A 19,831-nucleotide genomic window follows, 5' to 3' on the forward strand; every position below is an offset into this window, starting at 1 on the left:
CATTAATAAACTAGTTTATGCTCTACATGAACAATAAATCACTTATTATAGATGGATTTAGATCAGTTAATTACAATGATAATGTTTGCTCTCGTACACCTAAGTTTGGAATTACGTTTCTATAAATTCAGAAATAGTTGTTCGTAAACTCCAATATAAATTAACAAATAGTTGTTGAACATTTTCCACTTAAGTTTGAATTCATAAAATATAGTATAAAAAGGGGACATTTCTTTAAAAAAAAAATTGAGTGGTGCCAATTATCCACGTGGCCGTCAGCAATGGAAATAGGTGGGCGTGACACATAACGCATACCCAAAACAAAAACCAAGGAAAGTGGGAAGAGTCTATTTCTCCCTCGCCAATCGCCACTCGCCAGTCACGCGGTGTGCTCGGCTCCGCTCAGCTGGAGGATCAGAGCCGTTGACTCAGTGAGTGAACTCGTTCCTAGGGCTCCACGCGGTTGACCCACTCGCCGTCTGTCTCAGCCCATCCTCCAAAAGCTTCCGCTTTCTCTTGAAGGGGTTTTCGCCTTCTAAAGGTACGTGCTTTAAAGCTTTTGCAAACCCTAATCTTTGTGTGTGTGTGTGTGTGTGTGTATCAATGTATATGCATGTTTGTGCTTGTATTATTTTGTTGTTTGAGTAATTGGGTTTCACATATTTGAGAAATTGGATTTTGGTTTGTAGATTTGTGAAATTTGACTTCACAGTGAGTCCTTGAGCGAGGAATTTTGTGTTTTTGGTACTGAAATGCAGAGGTTTGAAGCACATTTGAATGGATGAAACAGCTAATTTGTGGTTTCAGAACCTCTTTGCGCTAGATATTGATAGATCATATGAGGGAATGGGAAATGGGGTTTATGGTTTAGGCTTGATTTAATAGTGATTACGTTGTATTTTGCTGCTTCACTTTGTTTTACGGCGGGTGGTTAGTTCTTACTAATGTGTATCAGTGCATGGGTTCCAAGCACCTAGCAGAAGGCGTGTTCCTTAGTTTTCCACAACTAAACCAAGCTAGCAATGGCTGGTGGCGAAGGGATAAATTTTCCATCCTTTTCCGTCCTCGCTTTCATTTGCAATCTCCATATTTTGCTCACATTCTCACCTTAGGAAATGTGGGGTATTCATGTGCCCTCCCCTCCACTTTTTCGTAAAGAAAACAACTATATATACATAATATAGAACTGGTTTACGTTAATAAGCTTATAAGTTAATTGAGTTTAAACGACATAGAAATATACAAAATTTGAAAAACTTAGTCATTAAACTTAGCAAGTAAGGATATACTGTATGTTTGTGGGCAAAGGGGGCAAGGATTGCCCTGGATCGGAAATTTTACCAAAATCTCCAACCCTACTCCTTTCCCCATTTATTTCACCAAAGCCCCTGGTAGGGGTTTGGTTACAGGCCTGTTTCCCAAAGCTCTGAAATGAGGTAGGTTGTGCGGAAAGTTCTTGACGCATTGTTCACCCTCATGCAGAGCTCTATGGTAGTCTGATGCAGAAATGAATCTGCAGACAATTTCCCTGAAGAAAGTCTCCTTCAGAGGTCTATATGTTTGACTGTTTCCTTACACCTCTGCTCTGATCTCTAATCTAAATATACATGATGACATTCATGACATGAGATAAAGATTGACAAGTGTCTTATTTCAAGTTTTGTTTTCTTGGTAGGTCATTATTGTTAGTAATGAACGATGAATGAAAGGGGAGAGTGAGACGAGTTTCGAGGAACCAGGAGAGCATTCACTATCAGCTTCTATAACTTTTCCTATTTTCTTATGTCTATTTACATTATAGAGAGAGATTCTTTTTTTGTGGTCTGTATAATAATTAATAATACAGTTGCAATAGTCATACGATGATGCGGATGGTAAGGGGGATTGAGTTTCCAAATTGATTCCTATGATTGCATAGAGAGAAGTCAAGTGATAGAGACAACTGGACATTGAGCTTTGAGGCATGTGTAGAACCAGGGGAAAGAGTTATATTAGGTAGATTAAACACTCCTCTCACAAAAAAAAAGTGGGGCCTATAGTTGAGCTGGTGCAGCAGTTCTGCTCGGAGTATCTATTTTCCTCAAATGTGAGTATCTTGTTTCTTCAGAAAAGGAAAAGGGTTTGGGAAGAGAATAATGAGAATAAAATGGGAGAGAACGTGCATGAAGGACCCAGCGTGAGTTATGGGAGAAGCATAGAAAATGTGGGGAAAGAAATATTGAGCTGATTCATCTTAAAAACGGACACTTGTTATGCTTATTTCTGTAATCCTTTGTAGCCATCTGAGGAATGTTGGAATAGTTGTGCTGCTCTGCTCTTTCAGGATAGCAGGACTCACTTAGTTCATTGTTTGGTTGCTCTTTACATGTTTTCTTTAGCTTTCTAGATTTTTTACAGTTGATGGTTTGGATACTCATGCATGTATATGTACTCGAGCCTTCTCTTAATTAAAGCTAGAAAGAATGATATGGAAAATTCATTCTCGATTTTAAATAGTAATGAATCCTTGAGAGATATTTTGGTGACATGGAGTGGTTTAGAAACTGGTCTCCTGCCTAATTATTTGTTCAAATTGCAGTTTCCTTCTAGCAAGATATTACTTGCAGTTGTTATGCCTTTTGTGAACAATCTTCTTTGAGCTCATTATTTTTTTACACACTGTGTGTTAATGGTTAACTTACACAGGGCAAGGACAGTGTGTGAGAAGAATTTTGGGATAAGAACTAATGTCGAATTTTGTTGCTGTTTCATTCTGTGGTTTATGATAGGTAGGAAAAAGCAGCCATGTTTCTGAAAGTACAATTGCCCTGGAACGTTGTAATCCCTGCTGAGAGCTTGGATATGAAAGGGTTGATGCTCCAAAAGTCAATTGTTATCCGCTTGCTGGAGGACTTTGCATCAAGAAAGGCAACCAAAGATCTGGGCTACTATCTTGCTCTCACAACTCTGGAGAGTGTTGGAGAGGGTAAAGTGAGGCAGCAGACTGGGGATGTTCTGTTTCCAGTTGTTTTTAGCGCGGTTACCTTCAAGCTTTTCAGAGGAGAGATTGCTGAGGGGGTTGTCCACAAGGTTCTGAAGCATGGAGTTTTCCTGAGTTGCGGCCCGGTTGAAAACATGTATCTCTCAAAGATGAAGATGCCGGATTATAATTATGTGCCGGGGGAGAATCCTGTATTCATGAACAGCAAGATGTCAAAAATTGAGAAAGGCACGACCGTACGCTTCATTGTTATCGGGACTAAGTGGCTTGAGGCACAAAGGGAATTTCAGGCTTTGGTTGGCTTGCATGCAGATTATCTCGGACCGGTTTCTTAGATTGGTTCCCCTTTTGTAAGCAAATTAGGAAAGTGGTGTTCTTTTCTTATCATGACTTGGAAATGTACAACTTTAGCAATGCTGGTGATTGTTGTTGACCTTGTTACTGTAACTTTGGTATGTTAATATCGTTTTGAGTAACTTGTGATCTCTTTTGTGTTAATTTTCTGGTCTTTGTTTTGCTGGATGCACTTTATAGATAAGGTTTTGCTCGCGCCTGATGTTTTGTTTGTGTTTTGTTGCCTTTTGAGACTGTTTTTAGCTGTTGTGCAATTCAAATCCCTTTCTTATAGCTCTTATTGAGAGAATAGGTTTATTTTTCGTGGTACTAATCAAAATCAAAATTACCCGACTGGTTCCCATGAGTCTTTATTCCACACAATGTTTTGTTAGATTTGTCATATGCTTCACAACGGGGATCCACACAATGTTAGACTTGTCATATGCTTTTATTCCCTCATTAACGATCTTGAGAGCTTCCATCGGAACAACAACAACAACAGCAACACATAATTGTAGCTCAGCGCTTCCATCGGAACCTGTTTAATTTGTAGGGTGAGTGTGTGTGATAAAAAAGTACTACAATTGGCAAAACCATTTGAAAAGCTAGTAATATAGTTATTAGTTATTCAAAAATGATCTAGTAGCACTGCATATGCACTGCCTCTAATTATTATACAAATACAAATAGCATGCAATAATTCATTAACAATTGATCAAGAGGAGCAATGTGGTTAGAAAGAAAGCAAACCGGATTGTTAGTCGAACCATCAATAAGTACGGTCTGCGTATTATCCTCTTGAAAAATTAACTTTATTAAAAACTCCATAGGCTCAGGCATGGTCATAGGACCTGAGCCGTAACCTCCTACGCAGAAAAACGAATGGACAGTCACAATCTGAGACAAAAGGTTAATTTCTGTAGATTTGGTCGATTTTAGAAGAAAACTGGGATAGATCGAGTGGCTTCTCCCTGAAATCGAGCAAATCAATTGGTCTCAAATGAACGATTTTAAGATCTAATTTACAATAATTTTAGGTGTGAGAAATGAATTTTAAGTTTTCTCATTTGAGTTTTAGTACAATGCCAGTACAATATAATGTTATTTAGATATACAATTTATAATTGTATATATGTGAGACACATATGATCAGTTTTGTGTCTACATATATAGCAATGTTAGTGCATTACTTCGATCGTTATAATAATAGCATGTAGAAGAAAACTTACTCCTCACTGGCAAGACGGGCGACTTGATTCTCGCAAGCTACAACAGTTATGATCGACCAAAAGACACTTACAGCAATATTATCTACTGTTCATGCTTGGTACATCCTATGGACAATTATTACGAAGGGAATTCTGCCGTGGCGCAAAGATGAACTTTACCACATTTAATGTGCCCGTCATCGAGCTGTCTAGCTGAACAATTGCTTCGTTTTTTCAGGTTTGTAGGGTTCGATTAGGGTCGGGTACTTCTTTAAGGATTGCCACTGACTTGCCAAGTTGGTAAGATTCTTCATATTCCAAAGCAAAATCCGCTAGCACCAATAATGCCTTCAACCCCCACGAATACTTTGATAGATTTCCAAGTGTTTCTAACGTTCTTTATTCGACGGCAATTTCATCACTTGATCCCTCGTATGAAATCTAAAGAGTAAACCTCGTCAATTAGCTTTGCCACTGTTTATAGTATTTGTTGTTTAATTCATTTTCATTTAGGATAATTAGGGATCCATTGGGGTGTGCTATTCACACACCTCATTTTACTTCTCACATACCTCTTGTTAATTTCTATTCATTGATATTCTTCAATTCATTCGATCTGATGATAAAAAATTAAAAGGGTGTGTGAGAAGTAAAAGGAGATATATGGTTATCACATCCCTTGAGATCTACCATGAAGATGTAAAGAGTAAATCATAAACATATTAATTTCTTGAGATAAGAAAAATCATCCTCTACACTCATGAAACAAAATATCGTTAGACAATTATGATGATCTTGAAGATAAAAAGCTTACGATATGTATATGATTCTGACTTGAAAAAACAAATATATATGTTATGCAATCAATGACAATTAAAGAACTAGAGAAATAACATAAATTGTAATGCAGTTTAATGACCTCGTGACGCTTTGCCGAATTGGAGATAGAGGACTTAATATCACTTGGCTGTAGGCCCTGAACAAGTCATTCACAATTAATCATTATAAAAAGAAAACCGAAATTCTAGAGTGTATATCAATGTGTAACATATTGCTAAATTTAACCACTAAAGAGAGTTGCGCTCAAGGATACAAGAGAATTTAACGGATGGATTTGAATCACTACATAATCCTATTGTTAAGGTTTATTCTCACAAACAAGTTCGATAAGTTAATAAATTGAGAATAATAATTATCTTAGCTAGTAGCTAGCGTCATACCCGCAAAATATCAGAAATAACCTCGTTTGACCGCACGATGATGACTTCAGTGGTGGACAAAAGAGAAGAAACGTCAGAGCTGGTATGTTCCTGAGGATGATCGGGAACATGAGTTTCAGAAGTGAGGTCCAAGATTTCGCTGTCAGATCTGCTAAACAGGCTCCTCCCTGTACCCTTACCGGCTGCTACGTTTCGCCGAGCAGTCCCAGCAATTACTGAGACATCATCCTTTCGTGGGATGCTTTCCATGATGCAATTACTGAGACATCATCCTTTCGTGGGATACTTTCATGATGCAATTACTGAGACATCATCCTTTCGTGGGATACTTTCCAAGATGATAATGTGGCTGACGAGAAAACTCTTGGGGATGAGAATGAAAGACTTATTTCATGTTAGACATTACTCCTAAATACCCTATATATAGTGCCTCTTAACCCTAGAAGCCTTGTAGGGTGAGAAAAGTACTATTAAGAAAATATAAAAAAATGTTGTCAAAACTTAAAACCCTAATGAAACACTAGAAACGATGAACTTTGGCCAAAAAAGCCATATAACATAGCGAAATAATGAGTTTAATCTCGTCGTTATATTTCAGAAATGACGGATCATGGACCCAAATTGAACACCAAAGCCCAAGTCTGCAAAGCTTTGTTCTCGCTGCCCAATTTACACCTTTCAACATTATCTTCAATTTATTCCTCAATTTGATCTACATTATTGGTGAACCAAACCAACCTTTCAATCTATGAAATTCTTTTTCCTTCATCAACGAGAAGGGAGACTCAGATTTGAAACTTCTTCCGACGTAAGGAAAAGAAATATAACTAAACTAACTACTATTTGTTCTTGTTAATTAATGCCATGATATTTTGATCTGTTTCTCAATTATTCAATAAAAAAAGAGGCTAAGACAAACTCAAAAAGTGATTACATACGAACCTGTTTATTGTTTGTTAGGAAAATAATGTAGTCGCATTCAAAATAGGTCGCTAAGGCTTTTATACCGGTTGGCATATAATAAGAAAAGAATAGTGTTACTTACACACTCATTTTTACTTCCAAAAAATCCTTGTTAACTTTTTGAGCATTGATTCTCTTAAGTTCATTCGATTCGACAGCTAAAAATTGAGAAGAATGTGTGTAGAAAGTAAAAATAGATGTGCATTGCAGTACCCTGTTGGAATCGCACAAAAACGACGTAAGGGCATTGTACAAATACACCAGAAGTGATATGAAGGCCATCACTTAATTTGCTTGAAACATTTATGCATGGTTTATACTTAGTAAACATCTTCACGTGAAGCAGATTAAAGATATAGTTGCCTATGTTGCACATAGAGAATGACTTGTATGACATGATTACACTGCTATATATATAATGTTCTTTGCCAATTATATAAAAACAGTGTTAGTTTCTCTTTATGTGAGACCTGGAACGCCATTGTAAGGATATAATTGTACTATACAAATTGCTCTCGTTGCACATGACATGCACCGACAGCCACTAACAAAAGATGTGTTGAGCTGAGGGGCATGCCCATGGAATAAGAGCGAAATGCGAAATATTAGCTTGGTTTGTAATAAATAATGGTCCCAAATTCCCAATAATTGAGTGAAGTTATGAATTCGTACCAGCATTTTGGACTTTGCAAGTTTCATAAGTTAAAAACAAAAAACCTAACATTATTTTGAGTTGAATGGAAGATGAAGGCTGGTATTGGCATGGGAGCCACACCTCAAAATACAAGTTATACAACTTAACAACAAGAGTCGATCAACGGTAGATATGGAATTTACGTTTAGGATAGTATTGGTTGGCAAGGTGATAAGCTCATATTTATATATATTTTATATCAAATTCACTTGTCTTTTCTTAGTTAGTTCCTTATATTTTTGAGTTATTTACTTTGTTTTTGTGTTTTGTAGGATTTTTCAAGCAAAGAAAAGAAAAATAGCACAAGTGGGATTTTAAGTAACAAATTCGTCAAAACTGCCAGTGCAGATCAGCTGACTTTGGAAGCAAGTTTCGGACAGTTCAGAATGAATTAGATAATGGGTCTTATATGCTTGGAAAGCTACGGATGTCTATTTTCTAGAACATTTCGCGGATTGTTAATTTCATTTTTCTAGAAGAAGTTATGGCCGTTTTAACACTAAAAGGTTCCTAAGAGGCTGAGCAGTTTGTAACTGACAAGAAAGCATTGAAAGCAATAAATCCAGTAAAACTAGCAGCCAAAACTGATGCAGCCAAAAACAAGCCAGCTGACACCTATTCAAATATCAGAGGAAATGGAAAATTAAGTGGGAGTAATGGGCATAAAGGCTGCCCAAAGGGTTACAATTGTTTTAGCATTTCCTCCCACTTATTGTCATCACTAAATGGCTGTTAGTGGGGTGAGTTATGGAGAAAAAAACTGTGGCAGCAGAAAAGAAGAAAAGGGCTGCAGGTTGCAGTGGAAAAAAAAGTGAAAAAAAAGATAGAAAAAAAGGAAGGAAAGCAAGGAAAAAAAGGCAAGGCTACTGCGTTGGGGAAAGAAGGAAAGGAAGGAGGAAATCTTGGCATTCTCTTCTTTCGGTTTTATCTTCTCAAACTCAAACTCATGTCTTTCTTTTGGTTTAATTTGAGAATTATGTGTAACTAATTTTTAGTAGTTAGGGGCTGTTTTGAAGCCCCGAATATGATTGCAAGTTTGTTATGACATTTCGTTTGAATTACTTTTATGAATGGATGAAAATTGGTTCACTACTTGTCTCATTGATGAATTCTTTATGTGTTTTGTACGGATACATACTTAGTAAGCATATCTAGGATTCTAATGCTATGATTATGTGTGTGCTTGCCCTTGTTGAATGAGGACCTACATATGTTCTAGAGTAGTACTTGTTAATTGCGGTTAACATGTGAACCAATTTCTAGGATAAGTAAGACAACGCTAGTACTTACGAAGCCTTGTGATGACTCAAACTCTTTTCGTTCTTAATGATTTCTACTTGTTAAATCTATGAAAACGCCATTCTAGGTTGCATACTAGGTACTAAGTTAAGTTGAAAACGCCTTTCTCTTAACATACTACATAAGAAAGAGTAATAGGTTGAGTTCTAACATGGAGCCAACTTGAGCATCTTCATCCGGAAATAAAAGGAATTTGAATGAAACATAACATTTTTGCATGATTATTTGGTGGTGGATAGCAATCCCCTAACTCGTTTTTCTTAATTTGTGAACTACTTAAAATCTGTTTCTGTCCTGTTTTTGTTCGATTTAATTTAAATAGAAAATCAACTCCAAAAATCTCAAACATTTGTGTGAGTGTAGCTCTGTGTGTCTAGTATTTGCATATAAAAATTCGTAGACTTTAGATAAGTGTAAGTCGGTCTAATAATTATTTTCAGTGGCTGGCCAGTAGGGACAGTAGCCCAGTTTTTGTGACATTTTAAGTAATTAGATAAAACAATCTTCTGCGAGAAAGACCTTTATTTTCATATGCTACAATTGACAAATCGTAGTGTTAATAAGGAAAATCAATAGGACATTTGTGTGCTACTTTGTGGTGTGCTTTTAAGCCTATCACAAGGATAGTTAAGGAAATAAATTTAAAGCTGAGTCATGAGTCGTGTCTCCTGAGTCATGACTCGTTATTGCTAGGTCTTCCTAGTCAACGAGTACTATATAATAATTTCAATATTTGTGCAAGGCAGTAGAAGAAACTCAAAAGCCCAGACAATCTTTACCCGGAAAGATTATAGTAGTTCAGCAAATTCCCAGCTAGCTCGAGGTTGCTATGTGATCTGCTGCCCGGTTTGCGTTTCTGTGGACCCAATCGAACTTGTAAGTCTATGACAATGAAACTCAAGGATTTTCTGTAGCTTATTATGATTAGTTTCTAAATGTTGATTATTTTTCAGTCTTAATCAGTTTCCAAATGTTGATTATTTACTCAGGTTTATTTATTCAATTAGGCTTGTACCTTAATTCTTTATTAGTATATGCCCATACACAAAGTGTGAGTGAAATTTTTTGCTTTTATTTTTAAAATTGAAGGAGAGAGGAAGAGAGTGAGAGAGAGCGTGAGAGTAAGGAGAGAGGGAGATATGTTTTTTTATTTATTTATTTTTTTATAAAGTAGAAATGATAAAATCACCTGTAAATGATGTTTAAACAAAAAACAGCAAAATTTTGTTTTGTAAAATTACATTACTATTTTTAATATGTAGTTTAGATAAAGACCCGTACAAAGGAGAAGAATAAAATATTTGTGGTGTGTAGAGTTGTGTAATATTTTTTCTGTAACTTGGTATTAGAGCAAAGTTCAATCCTTGGTCAAACCCTGCTATGCCCCCCCACGAACCGAACAATTATTGTGTATTTGGTAGTTAATATGCTTTGGGAGATTTTTTATTATTTGTTACAACTTCTATTTAATAGGTAGTTATTCTTTTTAATTTGTATAAAGAGCTGATAATCTGTCATCATTAAGGGCTAGTTTGGTATTGTTATGCTTAAAAAAAAAACGTTTTCTGCTGTGTTATGAAATAAACAACTGCATAATGAAGCAGTAAAGTGTTTGTAAGGAGGCCGAAGTGGCATTGGTGGCTCAACTTCGCTCGGCTGCTGAAAAGATCGAGAAGCTCGAATTTAACTCGCCCTTTTGAAGGGGTTTGATGTATCTGCCCCTACTTCTTTGCAGTTGGAGATTACTCATCAGGAGGTCGCCCATTTGAATGCCAGCCTTAATGCGACTCAGGCGATGTTCGAAACTGCAGAGAAGGAAGTCAGTCGTGTTTCTTTAGTGGTCGAGGACCTTGAGCGTGTCAATTCGGAGCTACGATCTGCTTGTTTTGCCAAGGATTAGGAGTTTATCTTCATGCATGCTAAAGTATCTCGTCTCGTGGAGGTTGCTAATAAGCTTGAGTCTAAGGAAGTGGATCTACAAGGTGCGTTGTCTACTAGCGAGAACCTGAAAAAGGAACTGGATGAGCTGCAGGGTGCTCATACTGGGCTTGTTGAGGAGAATGTGTAGTTGAAGAATGAGAAAGCTTGTGACGAAATGGCGCTTGCTTCTTGTCAAGCTGATTTATACAAGCTTGGCTATGCAAACCATCTTCAGGACAGGTCGTCGGATTATGAGTTTTCTGAGAAGAACTTCGAGGTTTTCTCCATTTCTCCAGTTGATTAGCTTGATTTCTCGTTTGAGGCTACCTTTAGTGGTGTAGCTGAGGGTCAGGCAGTCTATGCATGGGTGGCTGAGGATGATCTGATGGAAACTTTGGTTGCTAGGAGTGGTGCGGCTGCTGAAGGCATGGTAGTCGAGGAACCAGTGGTTGCGTAGGCTGCCAAGGAGTAGTCTTTTTGCTTAGACTTAGGAATTTTCTTCTTTTCCTTTTTGTTCTGCTTTATTTTGAACTTTGTTAGCCTTCGAGCCGGTTTATCAACTTGCTAGAAATTTAATAAATAGTTTTCCTTGTTTTGCTTCAACCTTCTGTTTCGCCATGTTTCTTGCAAAACTTTATCCTAGGACGGTCGGTTGGGTGAGCTACCTCAACGAAGCAGCCGATCCCACGTCGTCACTTAGGTTTTAGCTTTGTCTTCAGGCTTCTAGAGCTTTACCTGCAAAAGGAAAAAGTGCGAGATTTCTAACTTATAGAGCCGGCGGCCGAACTCGTTGCTTCCAAAGGACGCAGGCGAGTTCGTGTAGCTACTATAGTTATGAATCTCAGCTTTGGATGGCTGCATGAGCTTTAGCCCTTTCGGGCCGTATTGCGAAAATTTTAACCTATAGGGTCGGCGGCTAAACACGTGCTTCTCGTAGAAACTAAAGGAGTCCGTCTGCCCACTATGGTTGTACTTCGGCTTTTGAGTGGCTTCTTGAGCCTTGGCCCTCCAGGGGCGTGTTGCGAAGTTTTTAACTTATAGAACCATCGGTCGGACTCATGCTTCTTATAAGAAGCAGATGAGGTATGTGTAGCTGCTATATTTGTATCTTGGCTTTGTCCTAGCAAAATTAAACCGTAGACCGTCGGCCAAAAACGTTGCTTTTAAGTAATTAGGCGAGTCCGTGTAGTCATAGCAGGTGTAAGTCTCAGCTTACGGATTACCTTGGGCTGCCAGCCATTGGGTCATCGGTCGGGCGTCTTACTTACAGAAGTAGACGACTTGCGTAACCATTTCAAGCGTCATCCTTGGCTTTCAAAGGTGTTTTAGGCGTAAGCTGTAGGTGGAATCATGCCTCAGAGGCCACATCCTTCCGAGCTGTAACTTGATTCCACAGGTCGCTTAACTAGTTTTGCAACACTTTAAAACCAAGCCACGTTCATGAAGACTTGCACGTTAAGGATGAACCATCTTGTCACTCGAACTCTTTCATGGGCAGGTGTCTTGCACTTAGTGTCTCTTCCAGTCAAAGACCCATGATCCTGCGAAATTGAATCCTTCAATTCTCTAAGTCTATTCCAGGGGAAGAACTATCACGGCCAATTCTGGAAATTGTCCGGCTCAACTAGTCGCTGTATTCAGGGGAAACTGAGTAGTCATACCACCCACCTACGTCTGGATATTCCGGATTAGTTTACCCTCCCCGTATTGGAAAACTTACCTAGATAGGTGTTGGGGGAATTAGTTTACCTTATCGCGTTGTAGAGCTTATGCCAGGTCTGCAGGGCAAATGGTGTATTCTGTTTGTCACAAGGTAGGTCAGTTTGTTTATGATTTTTGCCCAGGCTTGTGAATAATTTCTTCAATCTTCATTGAAAATAGAGGCTTTTATTAACTTTGCTCGTAGGCAGTAATGGAATAACAACTGATAATTCTCACATGCGAGGTCTTGTTCGTCCAGTTGCTTGAGTCTTCAAACTTTTTTGTCTTGAACAGAGTCCAAGGAATGGTAAGAGGTCACACGTAGTACTTTCTTAGGTTGTAGGCATTCCACTGCTTGTCGATTTCTTTGTCGTTCATAGTGGTGAGGGTGTAGTTGCCCCTTCCGCCTACTTGGCTAATTTTGTAAGAACCTTTCCAGATGGGAGCCATCTTTTTGGAGCTTTCCTGTCGAGCGGTGATGAAGGTTTCTCTGAAAACTAAGTCTCCTAGCTAGAACTGCTTAATTTTTGACCTCTTGTTGTAGATGGAGAGGAGTTGCTGCTGATAGGCCGTAACGCTGGTGATAACCTTTTTGCGTTCTTCCTGTGCTAGGTCTAAGTTGGTGGCCATCTCCTTCTCATTTTGCTCTAATTTGGCAGTATAATGCTAATACTTGACACCATGATGTTAGTAGGAATGATCGCCTCAAAGCCATACGCCAGGGCGAATGAAGTTTCACCGGTTGCTTGTCTCTTGGTGGTACGATATGCCCATAGAATATCAGGGAACTTGTCTGGACACTTGCCCTTTTTGTTTGAGGGGGTCTTCTTAAGGTAGTTGAGGATGGTCTTGTTGGATGCCTCGACCTGCCCATTGCTTAACAGATACCGGGGCATGAACATGTGCTGCTTGATGTATATTTTTCGAAGAACTCCGCTAACTCTTTGCCCACGAACTGCGCACCATTGTCCGTGATAATGGAGTGTGGGATGCCGAAGCGGCAGATGATGTTTTTCCATACGAAGCGCTCTATGTCTGTTTGGGTAGTTGTAGTTATGGGTTTGGCTTTGACGTATTTTATGATGTAGTCGGTTGCTACGATTAACATGCTTCTACCCCTAGTGGTAGGTGGCATTGGTCTTACTAAGTCGATCGTCCACTGCATGAATAGCCAAGGGCTCGTCTGCGGGTGGAGTTCGCTGGCAGGTAGTGCGGGCACATACTTGAAACGCTGGCAGCTGTTGCACTTTTGTACATACTCTTTAGCATCTTGATGCATGGTTGGCCAGTAATAGCCAACATTGAGAGCTTTTTGCGCTAAGGAGTGGCCTCCAGAGTGGTTTGCGCATACGCCTTTGTGGATTGAACTAATAATCTTTAGGTCGTCGGGATGCGATAGGCAGCAGACATGTGGTCTTGAGAAGGATCTTCGAACGAGGATGCCGTTTCACATGTAGTAGCGTGTTGCCTTCATCTGGAGTTTCCTGGACTCTAGTCTGTCCGTGTGAAGCATTACATTGACTATATAGTCGATGATGGGATTTTGCCAACTTAAGGTTGTGCTGATCTGCGCCACCTCGAGTGTTAGTTCTTCATTTATGCTGATGGAGTGCCAGAGTTGATGGTCCAGTGCGGAGCCTAGGCTTGCTAGTGCGTCTGTGTGGGCATTTTGTGCTCATGGAACCTGAGTGAGTGTGTACACCTGGAACATTGCTAGCTGCTCTCGTACCTTCTTGAGGTATCGGGCCATCATTGGATGCTTTGCTGCGTACTCCCCTGAGGTTTAGTTGGTGATCAACTAGGAATTAGAATAGATCGCGAGCTTTTTCACCGCTAGGTCTTTCACCAATTGGAGACCTACTAGTAGGGCTTCATACTCTGCTTCATTGTTTGACACCTTAAAGCTTAGAGTGATTGGTTGTTCCAGCATTGAATCGTCCAGAGTAGTGAGAACCAGGCTTATCCCCGATCTTTGGTGGTTGGACAATCCATGGACTTGCAAATGCCAAAAATCTCCATCAGGTGGGGCTGGTACGGCCATGGTGTGCTCAGCTGCCTCATGGGCATTTTCGGGCTGTATTGCTGCATCCTTCAGGCTTGGGGTGAATTCTGCTATGAAGTTTGCCAACACTTGGGCTTTTATTGCTGTGCGGGGTTGGTATGCTAGGCCGTATTGGCCAAGTTCCAATGCCCACTTTATCACTCGTTAAGAATCGTTCGGACTATGCAAAACTAATCGTAGTGGGTACTGGGTCATGACAATGACCGGATGCCCTTGAAAGTAGGGTCTAAGCCAAGCTGCAACAACTAGCATCAAAATTAGCTTTCCAATCTTCGGGTATCTGGTTTTCGTATCGAGGAGAGCTTTAGATGTATAGAATATAGGCAGTTGGGCCCCCAACTCTTCTAGTATGAAGGCAGAGCTTACTGCTACTTCTGATAGTGCCAAATAGATGTACAGGTTCTCCGCTGCGGTTTGGATAGTAGTGGAGGTGATGTCAAGTACTGCTTCAAGTCTTGAAATGCTTTCTCACACTTATCATCCCATTTGTCCTTCTGCGCATTTTTGATTGCCTTGAAGAAGGGCTTGCATCAGTCGGTGGATCGCGAGAGGAAATGATTAAATGTGGCTGCTTGTTCGGTCAGACTTTGGATCTCATTTAGAGTCGTGGGTAATTTCATGTCTAGGATCACTCTGATTTGCCTTGGATGAGCCTCGATTCTTCGTTCGGTTACAAGGTACCCTAAGAATTGGCCTAAGGAAACGCCAAAGTGCACTTGGTTAGGTTGAGCTTTATTTTGTACTCTCGGAGGATGTCAAAAGTCTCTGCCAAGTTACGAATGTGGTCTGACCACTGCTTACCTTTTACCATGATGTCATTGATGTAGACTTCCATGGTAACTCCGATCTGTTTCTTGAACATTGTGTTTACGAGCTGTTGGTAGGTTGCTCCTGTGTTCTTGAGGCCAAAGGACATGACCTTGTAGCAGTATGTGCCTCGCTCGATCATGAATGCGGTATTCTCCTTGTTAGGCTTGTGCATGGCAATCTGATTATAGCTTGAGTACGTGTCCAAGAAGCTGAGCAGCTGGTTTCCAGATGTTAAGTCAACGAGCATGTAGATTCAGGGAACCGAGTAGTTATCTTTAGGGCATGCCTTGTCTAAGTCGGTGTAATCCACGCATACTCTCTATTTTCCCTTCTTTTTTTTCATCACTAGGACGACATTGGCCAGCCATGCTGAGTGCGCCACTTCCTTAATGTATCCGGCCTCCAGTAACTTGTCAATTTCCGCCTCAATAATTGTTACTCACTCGGGTGAGAAATGTCGCCTTTTTTGGATCACAGGTTTGGCAGTGGGATATTCGACGTGTAATTTGTGGCAAGTTATCGCTAGATCAATACTGGGCATGTCAGAGGGTGACCATGCGAAGACGTTGCAATTTTCCTTAAGGAAAGTTGTAAGTTCTTCCTTCTCCGTTGAGCTCAGATGTGAACCAATTTTAGCCGTCTTTTTCGATTGGTGGGGGTCAAGAATGATGTCTTCGGCGTCCTCTTTGGGTTTCCATCCTGATTCATCTTCCAGGGCATTGTCGACCTTGACGTCATCTTTTTGACTTGCCTGCTGTAATTGCTATTTGGCAGAGGTAGATGTGGATGCAAATTTCTACCTCCTTGTTCTTGGACAAAATTGCACCTACAAAACAAATAACACCTTAGGTCAAGGCCAAGAGCCTCACGCGCCCATGATGAATTTTGGGGGGGGGGGGGGGACGGGCTTCGACCGAAGAACCTCTGATGCCAAAGTTAGAATTATGAGGGAAAAATGTTTGGAGAATTTAGAGAATTTAGGAAGAAAATTGGAATTGAGTTTTGGAGAGAATGAGGGTGTTTATATAGGGGTGTGGCTGGCCCCATTGGGAGGAGATGGACAGGCCACTTGGATGGCTTTTTGGGTGAGATTCTTGATTTGTAGCTAATTAGTAAATTAATTGAATAATAAATCAATTAATTAGCTAATTAATATAATTAAAAATGAATGATTTGTGGGTTACCTTGTAGAGAAGATTTGATGAGGATGGATGAAATAGGTTTTGAATAAGTACCTATTTTGGGCACTTTTGACTTGGTTGTGGGATGATTGCCTGCTACTCGTGCGTAGAAATCCCAGTGTGCCTTGAGGGTAATTTTGTCCTTTTAACCCAAAAATCCACGTTTCGCCTCTTGATTATTTTTGGCTCCACAAATGCCCCCACACCTATTGGGCTGCTTGCAGAAAAGGGCAACATGTGTAAAGATTTTCTTGCTTTAGGAAACTTAGGATTGTTTCCTATTTTGATGTAGATTTCCTATTTAATAGGAAATTAATCATTCTAAGAAAGGGAAATAAATTTCTCTCAAAGCCTATTTAAGTCCACTTTAAGTGGGTTATTAAATCAACTTTGGAAAGTGATTTATTCTACCCTACAAGAGAGAGAGAGAGAGAGCTTAGAGGATATTTGTTCCCTGTCCTCTAGCAATCTTCTACATCTTGCCCGTGCAAAGGATCGTCTTTCGTTGCTTGCTTCATCTTCATGCCGCTTCAAGGTAAGAAAAAAATTAATTTTCCTTGTTTTCTTAATTTCTTGGGAGCCTAGGGGCTTGAAATTTGGCTCCATGGGGGTCAAGGAAGCTTGAGAAAACTTGGGAAAGGTCACGGCTCAATGGCTGCCATGGGTGGCTTAGTGGTCTGGGCTTGGTTCAAGCCAAGTTGAAGTTGCGCCGTGAGGCCTACCGGTGAGAAAGGACATGCCAGGCCGTGGGGCCTGGCATGGGTGCTGGGCTCCTGCAACCTGGGCCTTCATCTTTTTATTTTTTAACATGCTGGGCTCAGGCCCGTGCATGTGTGAGGAAGGGGGAAGCAGCGGGCTGCCAGGTTGGCCTGCCTGGCTGGGCAGAAGGCTGCCTTCCTTTTTTTTTATTTTTTATTTTTATTTTTTATCTTCCAAGAAGCCGTCTAACGAACCTTCCTTGCATCTTTATAGAATTTCTTCGAGTATGTCTTCCTCGAACCACAAGAATGATGATGGTGTGCTGTCATTGTACTGTCAAGGCGGGTCTTTGAGCAAGGTTGGTTACTTTAAAGCTGCTCACTTCAAGATTAGCTCCGATGACTTATTTAAAGACTTCCTCGAAGTATATTGGCACGCCATTCCACCAGGAGTGCGTGTGAAACGTGTTAAGGATGGTAGCACCCGTGAGCCATGTGATAGGGCTTGGAGAGCCATCAAGTTCCAACCTTACTATTTTGTGTTGGGGTTTACTTTTCCTATGCCACGTTTCTTCCAAGAAGTGCTCTGCTCCATAAGATGTGCCACCGCCTAATGTTCTTCGAATGTGGTCCGTGTGATAGTGGGATTCCATAATCTAAGCTAATTCTTTGACTTAGATCTAATCGTCAATGAATTTTGGTACTTCTTTGACATAGGTCACATCGAGGGAGTTGGGCAGCTGCGATCTCACCACAGGCTTTTTGATAACTCGAGCAAGGGAGATCATGACTGGGCCAAGTAGACTTTGGAGATAAATGGAGAATGTGAGTCTGATTCTTCCCCCAAGCTGCATGTTCCAATGGTCTTCATATTTGGTAAGTAAGTGCTTAATCTCTTGGCTGCTTTGTATTTGTGCTAAGCTGCCCTTTAATTTTCTGATTGTTTCCCATTGCTTTTGTAGATTCGGAATTCGGATCAACTCCTAAGACTTCTTCAGACATGAAGAAAATGCATGTCGCTTTGGGTATCCCCTCCAAGTACCGCAAGTGGCGTTGTCTGTTTAGTCCTTTTCGTAAGGAAAAATGTGGGTTGCCCCCGAAAGATGAGATAAAACGAATCAAGGTTGAGGCGTTGGCTCATCCTATCATTGTGGTAAAGCCTGCCACAAATGAAGGTGGGAAAAAGAGACCTTCCCCGCTTGCTTAATAGATGCTTGCTGAGAAGAAGCCGAAAACTTCTTCCACTGCTCGCGAGGGTTCACCAGTTGCTCCCAAGTTTGTGATTAACTTGACTTTCTCCAATGGAAAGAAAGAGAAGGCTGCTAGATTTTTGCTAGTTGCGTTTGCCGTTCCGAAGGCTGCTAGTTCAATTGCTGATAGGATTGCGCAGCGTAGAAGTTCCTCATTGCCTCAGGTACTGAAATTCATGCCAAAACATCTATCTGGGGCTAAGTCTGGTTCACTTTTGGAGAGGCTTGCTACTATGAAGAGTGACAATGCGCCTCTGCTTGCTAAAGTGGTGCCAAAACCTGCTCATTCTACTGCTAAGACTGATTCGTCTACTGAGAAGAAGGAAACTGCTCGTACGGGTAGTCATGAAAAATCCACCAAGCTGAGATTTGTGCGCTTTTGAAACCAGATCTGCTTAAGGATATGGATGTATGTGCCAAGTTTGTTATTGGTGTCAAAGGGGTTGTTGGCCCAAGTTCCTTTGTGAAGCACATGACTGAGCATTGGAAGATCGCTCTGCTGGCCATGATGCAAAAAACAACAGTTCTAGCAGCCGAGTCTATGCTTCTTGATCAAGAGGATACCAAAGCTGCCAGAGAGGTGGCAAGAACTATGGCATCTGAAGCTCATTCCTCGGTCGAAAAAGTCAAGAAGTTGGAATATGAACTTATTGCTTTGAAAGGTTCTAACATCTCTTGCCCCACTTCTCTGCAACTTGAGACCGCTCGCCAAGAGATTGTAGATTTAAAGACTAGGCTTCACGGGATCCAAGTAAAGTATGAAAGTGCAAAGAAGGAGATCGGGTGTTACATACCTCAGATTCAAGATCTTGAGCGTGCCATCTCTGAATTTTGTTCTGCTGCTTATGCAAAGGATGAAGAACTGATCGCTGCTTATAACCAAGTGATCCACTTCAAGAAGATCGTTGATAGGCTTGAGCCTCAAGTGTTGTAACTCCAAGGTGCTTTAAAGATCAACGATAGTTTGAAGAAAGAAGTGGAGGAGCTGCAGCGGGTCTATGCTTGTCTGCTCGAGGAGAATGAGCAGTTGAAGGGTGAAAAGGCTGGATTATGTAGACCATCTCTTTGGGCGGTTGTGTGACTTTGTGTTTTCTGGTAAAGACTTCGAAACCTTCTTTATTTCCCCGGAAGACTTGCTTGCATTCAATTTTGAGTCTTCTATTGGTGAAATAGTCGGAGAAATTGGTGCCCAGGCTGGGGCAGCTGGTGGTGAAGTGTCAGATGGTGTCTTTACTGAGAGCGTCGTGACTGCTGAAGGTGTGGCGACTAAGTAGCCGCGGGATGTCCAAGCTACTGAAGAGTAGTCTTCTAAGTAGCCTTTAGGATTTTCTTTGTTTTCCTTGTTACTTTTGCCTTGCTTGAACTCCTTCGGTCTTTGTTAGTTGTTTATCAATTTTGCTAGAAAATTTAATAAACCTGTTTCCTTTTCTTTTCTCCATCTTCGCTTTTTTTTGTTCATACCCTAGCCTTTAGACTTTGTAGGCTAGTGACGGGCGTGCTGCTTTTCTA

The 19,831-nt window shown here is 40.5% G+C and overlaps 2 protein-coding genes and 1 pseudogene across 5 annotated transcripts; 2 read left to right on the forward strand and 1 right to left on the reverse strand.

Moving 5' to 3' along the window:
• The first annotated feature begins 311 nt into the window (after positions 1-311).
• LOC137737170 (DNA-directed RNA polymerase V subunit 7) lies at positions 312-3,456 on the forward strand. The gene is made up of 2 exons (XM_068476569.2): positions 312-541; positions 2,769-3,456. The coding sequence occupies exon 2, from the start codon at positions 2,785-2,787 to the stop codon at positions 3,313-3,315; it is 531 nt and encodes a 176-aa protein (XP_068332670.1). The 5' UTR covers positions 312-541; positions 2,769-2,784; the 3' UTR covers positions 3,316-3,456.
• A 227-nt stretch (positions 3,457-3,683) lies between these two features.
• On the reverse strand, positions 3,684-6,719 carry LOC137735888 (uncharacterized). 4 transcript variants are annotated; one of them, XR_015955096.1, is made up of 5 exons: positions 5,745-6,719; positions 5,444-5,500; positions 4,546-4,965; positions 4,067-4,182; positions 3,684-3,854 (listed from the first exon to the last, which is right to left on the reverse strand). XR_015955096.1 is itself a non-coding variant. In XM_068475241.2 (3 exons), the coding sequence occupies exons 1-3, from the start codon at positions 5,991-5,993 to the stop codon at positions 4,924-4,926; spliced, it is 348 nt and encodes a 115-aa protein (XP_068331342.2). In that variant the 5' UTR covers positions 5,994-6,719; the 3' UTR covers positions 4,348-4,923. The 4 variants fall into 4 exon arrangements, 1 of the variants encoding a protein (XP_068331342.2); XR_015955095.1 differs by having other exon boundaries at positions 4,067-4,287; XR_015955094.1 differs by having other exon boundaries at positions 4,067-4,965; positions 5,097-5,500.
• Positions 6,720-18,725: 12,006 nt separating this feature from the next.
• LOC148691874 (uncharacterized) lies at positions 18,726-19,596 on the forward strand (annotated as a pseudogene).
• Positions 19,597-19,831: the final 235 nt, after the last annotated feature.

This window comes from Pyrus communis, chromosome 13 (genome assembly GCF_041283825.1).
Source record: "Pyrus communis isolate YQ-2024b chromosome 13, ASM4128382v1, whole genome shotgun sequence".
Taxonomy (NCBI): Eukaryota; Viridiplantae; Streptophyta; class Magnoliopsida; order Rosales; family Rosaceae; genus Pyrus; species Pyrus communis.